Below are 18,531 nucleotides of genomic sequence, written 5' to 3' on the forward strand. Positions count from 1 at the left end.
GAAGATGAAAGCGTTCTGCAGATGGATGGTTGCGCAACCATGGAAGGTGCGTAATGCCACTTAAAAAATGGTAACTTTACTGTATATCTTATTTTCTGTGCCAACCCAATTCGCCAGGTTCAGGGAGCATGAGAGGGGGCGGTGAAGGATTGAGAACAGACAAGAGAAAAATAATGGGTCTGGGTGGGACACTGTCCTCTCTGATGGAGAGCTAGCAACAGCGCCAGAGCCTATAAGCCACCACTTTATTTTATAGCCAGATTCCATGAGGCAAAGTAAGGGCATGGTTACAACATTCTCCTGGGTTTCAAATCTACTCAGTTACATGCACCTGAATTCTATCAAGCCCACATCACTCAGCCATGTGGGACCACAGGCTCAGACCATAGGTTCAAGCTTACAACTACAGCTTTTGGCTATAATTGTGCTGGGAGGGCTTTGCCCTCCAAGCTAGGACTTGCACGAGCTTTGCCACGAGAGGACTATGTCCTCTCTTTAGTCTGAGGCTTGAACAGTCCAAACACTGTGGGTGCTCTCCACATTTTAAAAAATATTTTCATTAACTTCAGAGAGAGGAAAAAAGAGGGAGTAAGAGGGAGAAGTAGAAACATCAATGATAAGGATTATTGACTGGCTGCCTCCTGCATGCCCCCCACTGGGGATGTAGCCCACAACCGGGCACTTGCCCTGACCAAGAATTGAACCCTGACCTCCTGCTTCATGGGTCAATGCTCAATCCCTGAGCCACATTGACCAGCCTGAGGTGTATTTTACAATTTCAAAAGCTCAGAACAGAGTCTTCCATATAGTAAGTGCTCAATAAACATTAACTATCCTTAGGGCTTTTGAAAGTATTCGAGAGAGAAAATTTACACAGTAGGTCAGAAATGTAGGTGAGAAGATGTCATCTAAGCTGGGACTTAGTGGATGAGTAAGATGGATAGCAGTTACAGTAATTATTAATAACAGCCCTTTATGAATAAAAAGTCAGATGTTAGGTGAAAGGGGTCTTCAAATGCTCATCAAAATTTAAAATAAATTAAAAACTATTATATGCTAGGCATGGGGGTTATATTGATGAAGGAGTTCGAAACACAAATAGGTAAGCATGGAAAATTAATATGTTCAAGGATCAAATACCTCTTACTTAATTCCACATTTTATAGGCCAGTTTGCAGTTGTTACTTAGAACTTTGGACTTTAAAGAACTCTGGTTACATCTTAGCTCATCTGATTTTTCCACAACCCCACCATTCCACTCCCTTTCCACTTACTTTTCTACTAAAATCCCAAGTATGCCTTTTAATAACTCAATGAAATGTACACTTAGAATGGATGCATTTTATTTTATATAAATAGTACCTCAATAAATTTCATTTACAAACAAAACAAATGACAGTATATTTTTAAGAGTTCATTTAGAAAAAAGAAAATGACAATTTTTAATTAAAATATGAATACCTTATTTTTTTCACTTTTAAAAAATGTTTTTATTGATTTCAGAGAGAGAAAGGGAGGAGAGATTAAAAACATCAATTGGCTGCCTCTTGCATACCCCCTATTGGTGCATGTGCCCTGACCAGCAATTAAACCATGACATCCTGGTCCATGGGATAATGCTCAACCATGAGCCACACTGGCCAGGTTGAATACCTTATTTTCAAGAAATTAATGTATTAAGGATAAAGCTAAAGTTTCCTTTAACCACCTTCCCAATCTTCACTGCCACCCCTTATCTCTCTCATTTATACTGTCTCCCCCAAATAATCACTGCTGTAAGTTTGGTATGGGTTCTTCTGAACCTTTAAAAATATATTTACATACATATATAGCCACTGAAAATGTATAGTAGTGTATATATCTTTCTGCAATTTGCTGTTGTCACTTAACTTGTTTCTGAAATGTATCCACGTTCATATAGGTAAAGTTTATTTTTAAAATCTGATATAAATAATCTATTATATGACTATAGTGCATTTTATTTAGCCAGACCTTTCTCCTCATGACAGATATTTAGGTTGCTTTTCTCTATGACAACTCACCAGCGTAGTGGTAAATAGCTGTTACCACTGGGTGGCCATAGGAATGGGAGATGGTGTTCTGTAAGGTTCAACTTTTTGCAATGAGAATGCATTCATGTATTATTTATATAATTTCAGTACTGAACTAAAGAATTTTCTGATACATAAGTTATCAAAAAAGAAAAAAAAACAAAATTAGTAACAGGAAGCAGTCATCTATTAAAATATATGGAAAACAAAGTTATAGGGCATAACAGTGTAGTCATGGTTTGAGACATAAGCACTTACTGAAAAATAGTGATCTGAGCACTAAACAGATCACTATTTTCCCCTATTCAAAGCAATTATATTGAAAATATCAGCATATTGGTTATCTTGGCATCAGCATAATTAACACATGCATGAATACTTCATTTATACTTTTTGCTTTCTTCTTTTATGACTATGATGTCTTTCCCCATCCCTGAAATGAAAGGGGTAAAAATAAAAATATCATAGCATGATTTCTGATAACTAATCAAGAGTTAATTTGTATAAACTTATTATAAAAGATCATTCGTTATATGAATCAAAAGGGATTACTAAGCAAATATTTCAGTTTTATAAGACAATGACTAAATCACAGCTAGCTTTAAATCTTTGAACTGAATGATAGTAAGATCAGTAAAATTATTAAACCAATAAGCCTTACAATTTCCTGATCACCAGCCTCCCTGGAGAGACAAGGCATCATTATCGAGCCCATTATCAGACAATCACTGTGCACATAAATCCTACATAAGACATGGGCCTGCCCTCGCAGAGCTCACAGCTTAGTAAGGAGAGTAATAATTAAGCATGTGCCAGGTAGACAGGTAACAAAATGGAAAAGATCAGCTTCATGGGAATGACTTAAGCTGGGTCTTAAAAGATGAAGAGTTTACCAAGCAGGCCTTAGGCAGCAGAACATGACATGGCAAGGTAGAAATGTAGCACAGTGTGGATGAGAAACTGTAGTAATTCGGGTTGGCTAAAGCACTAGCTACCTATTTCATGGGTAGTGGCAAAATACAAGGCTAGGTAGGCAGTTGCCCTGATCCTGGAGGTCTTGAGAGCCATTCTAAGGAATATGAATTTTGTCACTGAAGAGCTGTAAGAGGTGAAAGTTCACTCTGGCAGCAGGGTAGAGATGAATTGGTAAGGGACAAGCTTACAGACAGGTAGAGCAATTAGGAAAACAACCATCCTTTTCCAGATGGACAGCAATAATGACAGAGGAAGGGTAAATGAGGTGTTCAGGTAGAACTGACAGCAATTAAGACTGGATAGTAAGGAATAAGAAAAGAGTATCTAACATGACTCCTTGATTTCTGGCTCAGATGAACAAATGACGGTCATTCATTAACCAGGATAGGAAATGCTGGGGAAGAGGAACAGACTGAGAAAAAGATCGCTTCAGGTAAAGCCCCACTGAACACGGGATCTAGGAAAATGCCCAGTAAGCAGCTGAAATATAGGAATAGACCTCAACTGCTTTTAATTTATTACTTTAGCATTAGTTCATATCTCTCAGCTATCAAAATTTTATCAAGGATATTAACAGGGCAAAATTGACTGCTATTAAAGTTTGGATCTTCTCACTGACACTATACACCCTACACCTTAGGAATTAGCAAAGGAAGAAAACAAAAAGAGAGAAGGACAGTTGAAGGGAGGAAGGAAGAAGCAGGAAAAAAAAAAGCAAACAGCTTTTTAACACGATTAACTGTCCACCTACACATTACTTAAGAAACTCTACCTTAAGGTAAACAATTCACTGTTGGACGATACAATGTTAGACTTACCTCTCTTTCCTCCTTTTTGAGTCCCAATTTTTATCTTTATCTTTATTTCTTTTTCGTTTATGTGGGCTCCTACTCCGATCCCTTCTATGCCGTGAACACTCAGCATCCAAATAGCTTCCACCAGACTGCCGGGAATCTACTGAAGCTGATCGCCTTTCTTCTCTCCTGAAACAGACAGGACCATTCATCAGTTCGCTTTCTTCACTGGTCTTCAGTGTGCACCAGCCTAAAGTTAATGCTCTGCATCAGACCAATGATACAGTATCTAAATAAGTATGTGTCATCTTACAAGTCATATAAGAGGGCAAAGAGACACCGTTTTTATAACATGTTTTACAAGTCCGGTGTAATAATCCTGAGTAAAGACAAGAAACAATAAGTGCTCTGATGAATTCTAGTGTGCTACTAATGCCCTTGCAAATACTAAAACTTAAACGATTATAGGATTTTAAAAAGAGAATATTTTCACCAATAAACACAATGACATACTTTTCAGCATCATCCTCTGCTTTTTCCTGCTCTTCTTGCCAATTATGACTGAGTTCTTCCATGTGCACATTTATCACATCCCGAATCACCTTAAAGAGTTAAGCACAGAATTTCAGATAAGAAAGCTGTTCAAAAATTAAGTTTAGTGCTAGAAATAATCACTGCTGACAATCAAATATTTATTAAAAGCTATGATACAGTGGACTGTGCGATGTATCCAGTTTAGAAAATATTAAAAAGACAAGTCAAATTGGAATATGAATGGCAGGTTAAAGTATATCCATGTTAAATTTGCTAAATTTAATAACTATACTGTGATTATGCAAGAAAATATCCCTATTCTTAGGAAATAGTATTAGGGATAAAAGATCATGATGAACAGTTCAGAAAGAAAAATTAATGTACAGAGAGAGACAGAGCAAAAAATGTAACGATAAAGAGTACAAATGACAAGCAAATGGAGCAAACTGTTAGCGACGGTGATCCGTATAAAAGACACACAGGAGTTCTTTGTACTATTTTCAGTTTTGCAATGTATTTGTCTGTTTGAGATTTACAAGTAAAACTCTTTCTGAAGAATCTTATAATTAAGTCAAGATGACAGACAACACATGAAACACACAGTCACTTCACAGATACTTTCCCAGTGAGCCTGTAAGTCACTCAAGAACCATTTAAAAGTTTTTCCCTTCCTATTTATCCTATAGCATGTCAAGCACAGGGGCTGGCCATTATTTGGGTGAAACTGAAACAGAAGGTTACAGTTGGTTCCTGCGTGCCTAATTAGGAAAGTTTTAAGGAGAAAGGTATGGGAAACAAGGGGCAATCTCAGAGACACACACTATGGATCAGGTCTGACTGATTTTTCTCCCTACCTCAAAGAACTTTTCAACAGCTCCTGAAGTAAAATGGAACAATGTCTAAACTCCTCAAAACAGCCTTTGAAGCCTTCCACGATTTTACTATACCACATAGAAGTCAGCTTTATCTCCTACTGGATGATCCTTCAAAATCCCTAAGTTCTAGCCACCCTGGATTACTAATGGATCCCTAGAAAACTTCCATACTTTTATTTATTTTTAGGAACACTAGTTCTTCCACCTGGAAAATCCTTACCCACCATTTCCACTCCTCCACTATATTCTCTTGTGGAAAATCTAAGATAGGAGAAGGCCTACCTCAGGGAGTGGCACAAGTCACACATACCTGAATTCTAATTCAGCTCTAGCACTTCCCTATATCTCTGCCCAGTAGCTCTATGTGAGCCCTGTGAAACCAAATATTATTAGACATGGTTTCCACAGAGCCGCCACATAGAAAGAGCCTATAAACAGACATTTACTTACTCCCTTCTGCTTCTCCCTTCTCTCAAATACTGTCTTCTCTATGAAGCCTATACCAGTCTTCCCTTTTAAAAAATTGATCCCTCACCCACACACTTTGATCTCACTTCATTTTAACACTTACCACAATCTGTGTTTTGAAAAATCTTTTTTACCTCTTAAACTATAATAGCTCCTTAAGGGTTGAGTCTGTGTGCATTTATCTTTACATACCCCACAGCAGTATGTTATGCATAGTAACTACACTAAAAATAAAATTTTTACTGAGATTAGTCAAAGTTCAGGTTCTAAGTCAGAGCAAACAAAAATTATCTATATATATAAAACCCTAAGCGGCTGTTCAACCTGTCAACCGTTCGACCATTTGACCAGTAGCTATGACGCACACTGACCACCAGGGGGCAGATGCTCAACGCAGGAGCTGCCCCTGGTGGTCAGTGCACTCCCACAGCGGGAGTGCCGCTCAGCTGGCTGACGGGCGCCAGACGCCAGGCTTACGGCTGGTGAGCACAGCTGTGGCAGCCGGAACCTCTCTCGCTGCTGCAACAGCGCTGAGTAGCAGCGGCAGCAGTGCAGCGGAGCCAGGATGAGCACGAGTGGCGTGGCCCCGGCCCGCCTGGGCTCGGGCTCCTCCCCAGCCGCCTGCTGCTTCACACATTACTACATCTCTCAGGGAGGTCCCGGATTGCAAGAGGCCTCTAGTATAAGATATCAATGAAACTAGGAATTAATATAATGTTGAAAAAGCCCTGGCCAGAGATAAATTACTAAGAAAAACTGTAAACACTGAAGTATTTGCAGATGAAAGATATTTGGCATCTGTTTCCAAAATTACCAAGCACCTGGTAGGAGAAGACAGGTGGTAAATGGGGAATGAATAAAACAAGATCATATGTTGAGGCTGGGTCATGGTACATAAGGGTTCATTAGACAATTCCATCCACTTTAGGATATGTTTGAATATTTCTGTAATAAAACGTCAGCCATCACCCTGGCTGGTTTGGCTCAGTGGATAGAGTGTCACCTGTGGACTAAAGGGTCCCGGTTTCGATTCCGGTCAAGGGCACATGCCCAGGTTGCAGCTCGATCCCCAGTAGGGGGCCATCCAGGGGGCAGCCGATCAATGATTCTCATTGATGTTTCTATCTCTCTCTCCCTCTCCCTCTCTGAAATCAATAAATATATATGTTAAAAAAAAAAGTCAGCCATCAAATTGTAAAAAAAGCACTAGCAGCAACACAACTTGATCACAAAGTTATGAGAGTAGAGAAGAAACAAATGATATACAACAAAGTATTTAATGGACTGTTAGAATCACTAAGGTAGTATAACATGGTCCCAGACCTCTACTGGGAGAGATAAGTCTACAACACACACATACTTTAATTGCAAAAAGAACAGCATAAAATTAAGTGCTAAGCTGTGTGGTGCAGAACATCTATCCTATAAAATCCTATATAATAAAAGGCTAATATGCAAATTGTCCCCACAGGTGGGAGTTCAACCAACTGGGAGTCAGATGTGCACTGACCACCAGGGGGCAGTGGTGGCAGTCAAGGGAAGGGAGGCCCTGGCCGGCAGCCAGCAACAATTAGGGACCCTACTGGTGCAGGAATTTTGTGCACTGGGCATCCAGTCCTATATACTAAAGAAGTAATATGCAAATTGACTGTCACACCCTCACATAAGATGGCTGCCCTATGTGGTCACAACATGGCCAGCAGGGGAGGGCAGGTGGGGGCGACCAGGCCTGCAGGGAAAGGAGAGCAGTTGGAGGCGACCAGGTCTGCAGGGGAGGGCAGTTGGGGGGGACCAGGCCTGCAGGGGAGGGCAGCTTGGGGCAACCAGGCCTGCAGGGGAGGGTAGTTGGGGGTGACTGGGCCAGCAGGGAAGTTGGAGGCAACCGGGTCGGCAGGGGAGCAGTTAGGCATTGATCAGATTGGCAGGGGAGTGGTTAGGGTGTGATCAGGCTGGCAGGAAGAAATGGTTAGGGGCAATCAGGCAGGCAGGCAGGCAGGCAAGGGGTTGGGAGCCAGCAGTCCTGGATTTGTGAGAGGGATGTCCGACTCCCGGTTTAGGCCCGATTCCTTGAGCACCTGGGCTCTGGTAGCAAGAGGAGATTGTGCCTCTGGGTCCCACAGATCATCTCCTACACAAGGTCCCTCCTTCAGGACTATTTTGCCTAATACATACAGACAAACACAGAGAGTCAGGCAAAATGAGGAAACAAATATGGGTCAAACCAAAGAACAAAACTAACCCAGAAAAAATACCTTAATTTAACAGATAAGCAACCTACCTGACAAAGACTTCAAAGTAATAATCATAAAATTGCTCACTGAACTGCAGATGAACATGAAACTTTAAGAGACAGAAAATATTAAAAAGGACCAAACAGAAATTATAACTGAACTGGAAAATACACTAGAGGGGTTCAATGGCAAACTGGATGAAGTAGAAGTAAAAATCAGTGAGTAGGAAGAGAAAGCAATGAAACACCCAGACAGAGCAGCAAAATAAAAATAAAAAAGAATTTTAAAAAGAGAAGCTACCTCAAGAGACATCTGTGACAACATCAAGTGGAATAACATTCACATTATAAGGGTCCCAAAAGGAGAAGAGAGAAAGGGCCAGAATAGTTATTTAAAGAAAAAATGGCAAAAAATTTCCCTAATCTTGGAAAGGAAACAAACAACCACATAAAGGAAGCCCAGAGTTCCAAACAAGACGAAACCAAAAAGAACCACACCAAAACACATAATTAAAATGTTAAAGTTGCCCTAGCTGGTTTGACTCAGTGGATAAGAGCATCGGCCTGTGGACTGAAGGGTCTCGGGTTCGATTCCAGTCAAGGACACATGCCTGGGTTGTGGGCTCAATCCCCAGTAGGGGGCATGCAAGAGGCAGCTGATCAATGATTCTCTCTTATCATTGATGTTTCTCTCTCTCTCCCTCTCCCTTTCTCTCTGAAATCAATTTAAAAATTTTTTTAAATGTTAAAGTTAAGGATAGAGAATCTTAAGAGCATCAACAGATAAACAACTTATTACATACTAGAGGCCTGGTGCACGAACTTTTTGCACTGGAGGGGGGTGGGGGTCATCCCTCAGCCTGGCCTGCATCCTCTTGCAGTCCAGGACCCCTCACTCCTTACCGCTCACTGCAGCAGAGGCAGGAGAGGCTCCCACCACTCAGCTGTGCTCACCAACTGTGAGCCCGGATTCTGGCTGAGCAGCGCTCCCCCTGTGGGAATGCACTGACCACCAGGAGGCAGCTTCTGGGGAAATGTGTACAATCAGAATCATGCTTACCCAGTTAAGATGATTATAGATAACTTGAATGACTTGGATATTTCAGCCTATAGGCCAAAAGATTGGCTAAGACAGGATTTAGGAGATGTCACAGGACAAGATCCCCTAGGCCACTGTCACCACCATGCAAGTACAAGTAGGATATAAGGGAATGATTGCCTGGGTGGAATGGATTAAATACTCTGTACACACCCTAAATAAAAGTGACTGTTACACTTGTGTGGCAGTAAGGAGAGAAGCTAAAGTGGTCCCATTTCCATTCGGATGGACCGGATGGACCTCAGACCGTAACAGGATGGAATATATGCTTGCCCTGTATCAGAAGGAAACCGCCTGGGGAAAAGCTTCCTGTAAGACTCTCTCCCTGTTGTTCCCATTCAACAGAGGTGAAGAGCAAGGACCTGTCCCAAAATGATCCAGCCCCGTCCTCTGACATAAACTATACCTCCTACCTCTCAGGGGCGGGTGGAGGAGGCCGCGCGGGGAACAATACTCAGTTTATGGGGAATTTATCTGGATGCGTAAATGGCTGAGGATACTGCCGAAAACCCGTGCTGATGTCTGGTGGTGTTATGGGGGACCCTGACTTGTGGCCTTGCCCAGCAAATGGAGTGGAACTGCGCTCTGATACAATTGGCTATCCCTTTCACATTGGCATATCATAAACCTTTTTCAAGGAACAGACAGACTAGGAAGAGGAGTGTCCAGGGGGCTCCTTTGATCCCCATATTTACACAAATCCCACTGGGGTTCCAGGAGGAGTGTCAAAGGAGTTTAAGACTAGAAATCAGATTGCTTTCAGGAATTGAATCTGTCCTGTTCTGGGGGCCCACTGTAAACAAGAATATAGGTTAGATTAATTATATTTACAATAACCAGCAAAGGCTTGTTAACTGTACTTGAGATGCACTTAAAGGTATAGCTGAACAGCTACATGCCACCAGCAGAATGACGTGGGAGAATAGGTTGGCCTTGGATACTATTCTGGCAGAAAAAGAAGGAGTTTGTGTAATGATGGGGGGCCAATGTTGTACATTCACCCCCAACAACGAACCGTCACTAAGGCACTACAGGGATTAACAACTCTAGCTAATGAGTGAACTGAGAATCCTGGAATTGCCAATCCTTTCTCCGATTGCCTAGAGCAGTGATGGAGAACCTATGACACGTGTGTCAGAGGTTGACACGCAAACTCATTTTTTTGGTTGATTTTTCTTTGTTAAATGGCATTTAAATATATAAAATAAATATCAAAAATATAAGCCCTAACCGGTTTGGCTCAACGGATAGAGCATCAGCCTGCGGACTCAAGGGTCCCAGGTTCGATTCCGGTCAAGGGCATGTACCTTGGTTGCGGGCACATGCCCAGTAGGGAGCATGCAAGAGGCAGCTGATCGATGTTTCTCTCTCATCGATGTTTCTAACTCTCTATCCCTCTCCCCTCCTCTCTGTAAAAAATATATTATTTTAAATATAATTTTTATATTTATAAAAATATATTTTTATAAATATAATTTTTTAAAATTAATAAAATAAAATATATTTTTTTAAAAAAATTAAAAAAAACAAAAATGTAAATCTTTGTTTTACTATGGTTGCAAATATCAAAAAATTTCTATATGTGACACGGCACCAGAGTTAAGTTAGGGTTTTTCAAAATGCTGACATACCAAGCTCAAAAGGTTTGCCATCGCTGGACTAGAGCAATGGTTCGGAAAATGGAAGGGAATGATGGTACCCATGCTCACCTCTTTGATAATCAGGTTAGGAGTTATAGTAATGGGATGTTATCTCATCCCATGTATGAGATGTCTTATCTAAAGGTTAATTGAAACTACATTGACCAAACAGTAAAATAATCTTCTCCTAGACACTGTAGAGCATGGAAGTCAACATTCATTAGCCAAGTTTAAAGAAAAGAGTTAAATAAGAAGAGGGGAGAAATATGAGAATAAACAAGTGATCTTTTCTGTCGAAGAAGGGAGTTTAGGCAGCCACCATTTTGTCTTGCATGACTTGCAGCTCCCCTGGGGGCCACCATTTTGAAATGGCAAAGGTCAACCCCTCCCTTATTCCTTTAAATTAGCCAATCACGCAAGACTGTGAGCCTAAGCTCTCACCAATCAAGAGTAAGGGACAGATGACGATGCAGACATAAAACCCTGAGCGGACCACCAGCTCAGTGTGCAGTGTAGCCAGATCCTGTGCATGTGTACCCTCCTTCAGGAGTAAATTTGCCTTGTAAAAAAAAAATTAATTATAAGATGATAACCAGAAACATCACAAAAAACTGGATATTAAAGAGCATGCTAATAGACAACCAATTTATCATCAAAGAAATCAAAAGAAAAAATTATGTAGAGACAAATGAAAACAGAAATATGACATATCAAAATCTAAGGGATAGAGCAAAAGCAGTTCTAAGAGGGAAGTTCACAATATAGGCCTAAATCAAGAAACAAGAAAAATCTCAAATAAACTATCTAAGTTTACATCTAAAGGAGCCCAAAGTTAGTAGAAGTAAGGAAATAATAAAGACCAAAAAAAAAATAAATGAAAGAGACTAAAAAAACAAAAAAAGATCAATGAAACGAAGACCTGGTTATCTGAAAAGATAAACAAAAATCAACAAAATCTTAGCTAGACTAACCAAGAAAAAAGAAGGGCTCAAGTCCAAGATGTAAGAGTTGTTACAACTGATACCATAGAAATACAAAAGATCTTAATGGACTACTATGAACTATTATATACCAACAAATTGGACAACCTAGTATAAATTCCTAAAAACATACAATTTTCCTGATTGAATCATGAAGAAAAGGAAAACCTAAATAGATCAATTACTAGTAAGAGGACTGGATCAATAACCAGAACCTCATAACAAATAAAAATTGGGGACCACATAGTTTCACTGATGAATTCTTCTGAATATTCAAAGATTTAATACCTATCCCTCTCAAACTCTTAAAAAACTGAATAGAAAGGAACTCTTCCAAACACATTTTACAAGGCCAGCATTTCCTATACCAAAACCAAACAAGGACACCATAAAAAAAGAAAAGTACAGGCCAACATCCTTGATGATCATGAATGCAAAATCCTCAACAAAATATTAGCAAACCAAATTCAATAATACACTAAAAGGATCCTAGACCACAATCAAGAGAGACTAATTCCTGGTATGCAAGGATGATTCAACATCCATAAATCAATCAACAGGATACATGACATGAACAAAATGAAGAATAAAAATCACTTAATCATCTCAATCCATGCAGAAAAAGCATTGGACAAAATTCAACATCCATTTACTATTAAAAATTCTCAACAAAGTGAATACACATAGGAAAATTATCTCAATTTAATAAAGGTCATATATAACAAACCACAGCTAATGTACTCAATGGTGAAAAGCTGAAAGCTTTTCCTCTAAGATCAGGACAATACAAGGATGCACACTCTCGCCACTTTTATTCAACACTAGAGGCCTGGTGCATGAAATTCATGCACGGGGGTGGGGGGGCAGCCTGGCCTGTGCCCTCTCACAGTGTGGGAGCCCCGTGATCGATCGTCCCAAAGAGGTAGGCCCCACCCACCCATCCAAGGCTCCTCGATAGATTGCCCCAAAGAGGTAGGCCGGAACTGGGGGTCCCACCTCCACTGTGCACGCAGCCATCTTGTGACAGCATGAGAGCATCACACGTGAGGGCATGATGACTACTTAGCCTTTTATTAGTAAGGATAGTGTTGGAAGTCCTAGTCAAAGCAATTAGACAAGAAAAAGAAATTAAAGGCATAGAAATCAGAAAGGAAGAAGTAAAACTGTATTTGCAGATGATGTAACAACTATATATAGAAAACCCTAAAGACTTCATCAAAAAACTGTTATAATAAATGAACTCAGTAAAATTGCAGGATACAGAATCAACATACAGAATTTTGTGACATTTCTATACACTGATAACTATCAGAAAGATAAATTAAAAAAACATTCCCATTTACAACTGCATAAAAAAAAATACCTAGGGATAAATTTAACCAAGGCAGTGAAAGACCTGTACAATAAGACACTGATGAAAGAAATTGAAGCACAATAAATGACTTTGAAGAATATCATTAAAATGTCAAACTATCCAAAGCTATCAGCAAATTCAATGGAATCCCTATCCAACTTCGAATGGCATATTTCATAGAACTAATACAAACAATTCTAAAATTTTTATGGAACTACAGAAGACCCTGAATAGCCAAACCAATCATGAGAAAGAAAAACAAAGCAGAAGGTATCATGATCCCTGATTTCAAACTATACTACAAAGCAACAGTAAGCAAAACAGTATATGATACTGACACATATGATACACAGACCAATGGAACAGAATTGAGTCATAAATAAACCCATATATATGCAACTAATTTATGACAAAGGAGCCAAGAACATATAATAAAGAAAGAACAGTCTCTTTAGTAAATGGTGTTGGAAAAACTGGAAAACCACATGCAAAACAATGAAACTAGATCACTATTTTACACTGTATATGAAAACTCACTCTAAATGAATTAAAGACTTGAATGTAAAACCATAAAAATCCTGGAAGAATATATAGGCAGTAAGCACCTTAACATTGGTCTTAGCAATGTTTTTGTGGATCTCACTCCAAACAAAAGCTAAACAAAAACAATAAACAAATGGGACTACATCTGCAAATCATATATCTGCAAAGATGTTAATATATAAAATGTATTTAAAAGCTCACACAGCTCAACAACAAAACACCCCCTTAAAAAATGGGCAGAGCCGAAACCAGTTTGGCTCAGTGGATAGAGCGTCGGCCTGCGGACTGAAGGGTCCCAGGTTCGATTCCGGTCAAGGGCATGTACCTGGGTTGTGGGCACATCCCCAGTAGGAGATGTGCAGGAGGCAGCTGATCGATGTTTTTCTCTCATCGATGTTTCTAACTCTCTATCCCTCTCCCTTCCTCTCTGTAAAAAATCAATAAAATATATTTTTTTAAAAAAATGGGCAGAAAATCTGAATAGACATTTTACCAAAGATATACTGATAGCCAACAGGCACAGAAAACATGTTCAATATCACTAATTATTAAGGAAATACAGTCAAAACCACAATAAGATATCACCTCACATCTATTAGAATGACTATTATAAAAAAATACAAAATAACAAGTATTGGAGAGGATGTGGAAGAAAAGGTTAACCCTCATATGCTGTTAGTAAGACTAAATTGGTGCAGCTACTATGGACACACACACAACAGTATGAAGATTCCTCAAAAAATTAAGAATAGAACTATTATATTATCCAGCTATTCTACTTCTGGATATTTATTCTAAGAATACAAAAATACTGCCCTTGCCTAAGTGGTTCCGTGGTTAGAGTGTCGGCCTGTGCACTGAAGGGTCCCAGGTTTGATTCTCAGCCAAGGGCACATGTCTGGGTTGCAAGATTGACCCCCAGCCCTGGTTGGGTTGCATGCAGGAGGCAACTGATCAATGTGTCTCTCACATCGATGTCTCTGTCTCTATCCTTCCTTTCACTCTTCCTAAAAATCAATGAAAAAATATCCTCAGGTGAGGATTGTAAAAATGAAAACATTAATTTAAAAAGATAGCTCTGACCGGTGTGGCTCAGTGGACAGAGCGTGGGCCTGCAGACTGAAGAATCCCAGGTTCGATTCCAGTCCAGGGCATGTGCTTTGGTTACGGACACATCCCCAGTGGGGGGTGTGAAGGAGGCAGCTGATCGATGTTTCTCTCTCATCGATGTTTCTAACTATCCCTCTCCCTTCCTCTCTGAAAAAAATCAATACAATATATTTGAGGGAGAAACCAAGATGGAGGCATAGGTAAACACCTGAAATTGCTGCCTCGTACAACCACTTCAAAACTACAACTAAAAGACAAAACAGACATCACCCAGAACCACAGGAAGGCTGGCTGAGTGGAAATTCTATAACTAGAAGAAAAGAGAAAAGCACACTGAGACTCAGAGGAGGTGCGGAAGTAAAGTGCAGAGGCATGGAGGCGTGCTCGCGGAAAGGGCTGGCAAAGGAGGACGATGGTGTCTTTTTCAATCGGGAGGGAGTCTCAAGATCCCAAAGGCCCTGACTCCAGTTCTGGGCAAGTCTCTGGGGACCCAGACTCATACCAGGAGAAACTGGACTGTCTGGCAGCGGGCGGAACTCGAGGGCAGCTTTCTCAGAGGTGCTTGCAGCAATTACCGTGGGACACCGAGACCCGGGGGCCTCTTAGGGCAATTCTGAGGACAAGCCATAGCTGTTTACTCCACCCTGTTGATTCCCTGAGACCCCGCCCCACCCAAGCTGCGAGCAGAGGCTTTTACATATGAATGGGCTGGCCTTTTGAGATCTAAAATTACCTAACAAACTGCAGCTGGGTCAGGGAGAACCAGAACATCCAAAAGAAGGCTCAAGGCCCCACAGCAGCTTGCATTGCTTCACAGCTGGGCCTCATCTGAGCACCTCCAAACCCCAAACAAGGAAGAGGAATCTGCAGATCTCTCTGTAGCTCCTGCTGGGAAGCCTCAGGAAGAGGCTAAATTAGCACCTCCTTAGAGGGCCAAGAGCCCGAGTAACCTAGTGGTCAGAGTGGGACCATCCAGATTACAACTCCTCAGATCCATAAGGGACACACTCAGGGGGAAGACTGAGTGAGCACCAAAGCCCCACTGAAGAAAGTCTTGCCCCAGAAGTTCTCCCACTGTAGACACAGCTGATTCTCACAGACATTTGGCCTGGAGGTCAATTCCTCCCAGTGATACCTACAACAATCAAGGCTTAACTACAACAAGACTATGCACACAGCCCACAAAGGGGTGCACCATGAGTGTCCACCTCAGGTAATTGGGGATGCTGAGCCACTGGGCCCTTTAGGACACCTGCACACAAAGTCACTCTATCAACACAGGAAAGCAGCCAAAATGCGGAGACAAAGAAACAGATCACAAATGACAGAAATGGAGGAAAGCAAACTACTGGATATAGAGTTCAAAACCATGGTTATAAGGTTTTTCAAGAATTTTCTAGAAACCGCTGATAAATTTAGTGAGACTCTCAAGGATATGAAAAAGGACCAATTAGAAATTAAGCATACACTGATTGAAATAAAGAATAATATACAGAGATCCAATAGCAGACAAGAGGATCCCAAGAATCAAGTCAATGATTTGAAATATGAAGAAGCAAAAAATACCTAACTGGAAAAGCAAAAAAAAAAAAAAAAAAAGAATCCAAAAATATGAAGATAGTGTAAGGAGCCTCTGGGACAACTTCAAGCATACCAACATCCGAATTATAGCGGTGCCAGAAGAAGAGAGAGAGCAAGATATTGAAAACCTATTTGAAGAAATAATGACAGAAAACTTCCCCTACCTGGTGAAAGAAACAGACTTACAAGTCCAGGAAACGCAGAGAACCCCAAACAAAAGGAATCCAAAGAGGACCACACCAAGATACATCATAATTAAAATGCCAAGAGCAAAAGACAAAGAGAGAATCTTAAAAGCAGCAAGAGAAAGACAGTCAGTTACCTACAAGGGAGTACCCATAAGATTGTCAGCTGATTTCTCAACAGAAACTATGCAGGCCAGAAGGGAGTGGCAAGAAATATTCAAAGTGATGAATAGCAAGAACCTACAACCAAGATTACTATATCCAGCAAAGCTATCATTCAGAAGTAAAGGACAGATAAAGAGCTTCACTGATAAAAAAAGAAAAGCTAAAGGAGTTCATCACCACCAAACCAGTATTATATGAAATGCTGAAAGTTATCCTTTAAGAAGAGGAAGAAGAAGAAAAAGGTAAAGATACAAATTATGAACAACAAATACACATCTATCAACAAGTGAATCTAAAAATCAAGTGAATAAATAATCTGATGAACAGAATAAACTGGTGAATATAATAGAATCAGGGGCCTAGAAAGGGAGTGGACTGACTATTCTCAGGGGGGAAAGGGGTGTGGGGGGTGTGGGAAGAGACTGGACAAAAATTGTACACCTATGGATGAGAATAGTGGGTGGCAGGGGTAAGGGCAGAGGGTGGGGTGGGAACCGGGTGGAGGGGAGCTACGGGGGACAGAAGAGGAACAACTGTAATAATCTGAACAATAAAGATTTAATTTTAAAAAATGCAAAAACAAAAAAACAAATGAATCTAAAAATCACCAGAGCTGTGCTGTGAGCCCTCTGAAATGGAGAAACACAAACTTCCGAATGCGGTTTCCTTTTTTCCTAAAGAGATTTGATTAGAAATTTCAACCAGGAAACAATACATTGTTTCTTAGTTGTGCTCAGTTTTTTATATATCACCTCATACATTTTCTTTTTTTCAAAAACATTATTAAAAGCAACATCTGTTTGAGTACAAATGGTTGCATTTTAAATAACAATTTATTGGAAAAGGTTTCGATTTTACCAGCCTAAAGGTAAGAAAATATACCAATTAAGTGTACTTTGAAGGGGGTTTCTTTTATCTCAGTAATCAGGAACATTTTGTTTGTTGAACTTCACCTTCTGCACAGTTCTTCCTTCGTCCCAGGAAAAGTGCACTAGCTCTAAACCGTTATATTTGTCAGGGGGTAAATTTTGAAGTTTGTCTTTGAAAACAAAACAATATTTGTATAAACTCTGAGATGGAAAATAATGATATTAGTTCAAGAACGAGCAAGTAGAAAGCATCCACTGTGAGATAGTGTGCTGCTTCTTGCTATGTATTTTTCAAGTTCTGAGGTGTGAGAAAGAGAAAACCTTGCTAATTTATTTGACTGTACAAATACACTTTGATAATTTTTTTATATTTTCATAAACTTACTTTTGCAAATGTAAAAAAAAAAAGCTGACAGACAGCGTAAATTGGTCAATATAATAGAATCAGAGGCATAGAAAGGGAGTGGACTGACAATTCTCGGGGGAGGGGGGAGTTCTGTGGGGGGGGGGGGGGGGGGGAGAGACTGGACAAAAATCGTACACCTATGGATGAGGACCGTGGGGGCAGGTAAGGGCAGAGGGTGGGATGGGAACTGGGTGGAGGGGATTTATGGGGGGAAAAAAGAGGAACAACTGTAATAATCTGAACAATTAAGATTTATTTTAAAAAATATGTATTTTAAAAATAAAAATAAAAAGATATATGCACCCCTATGCTTGTCACAGCATTATTTCCAATAGCCAAGATATAGACACAACCAAAGTGTCCACTGATGGATGAATGAATAAAGATGTCACATACACATAATAGAGTACTACTGAGCCATAAAAGGGAATGAGATATTGCCATTTGTGGCACTATGAATGGACCCTAAGGGTATAATCTAAGCAAAATAAGCCAGGAATGGACCCTGAGGGTATAATGTAAGCAAAATAAGTCAGGAAGAGAAAGACAAATACAAAGTGACTTCACTCATGTGAAATCTTTTAGAAACCAAAACAATTGAGAGGAAAAAAAAACAACAACACAAAATCTCATAGATACACATAACATATTGGTGGTTGCACAGTGAGCGAA

The 18,531-nt window shown here is 40.1% G+C and overlaps 1 protein-coding gene across 2 annotated transcripts in view; it reads right to left on the minus strand.

The window, feature by feature from the left end:
• Positions 1-1,326: 1,326 nt before the first annotated feature.
• Positions 1,327-18,531, minus strand: part of SNRNP48 (small nuclear ribonucleoprotein U11/U12 subunit 48) — a 33,182-nt gene continuing 15,977 nt past the window's right edge. For both annotated transcript variants that reach the window (XM_070405771.1, XM_070405772.1), the window contains exons 7-9: positions 4,334-4,422; positions 3,845-4,009; positions 1,327-2,484 (exon numbers count right to left, since the gene is read on the minus strand). In XM_070405771.1, coding sequence (XP_070261872.1) covers positions 2,436-2,484; positions 3,845-4,009; positions 4,334-4,422 — 303 coding nt within the window. In that variant the 3' untranslated portion in view covers positions 1,327-2,435. The remainder of the gene's footprint in view (positions 2,485-3,844; positions 4,010-4,333; positions 4,423-18,531) is intronic.

Source organism: Myotis yumanensis, unplaced genomic scaffold (genome assembly GCF_028538775.1).
Source record: "Myotis yumanensis isolate MYYU_CA2020_CCGP unplaced genomic scaffold, mMyoYum1.0.hap1 SCAF_2, whole genome shotgun sequence".
NCBI classification, from domain to species: domain Eukaryota; kingdom Metazoa; phylum Chordata; class Mammalia; order Chiroptera; family Vespertilionidae; genus Myotis; species Myotis yumanensis.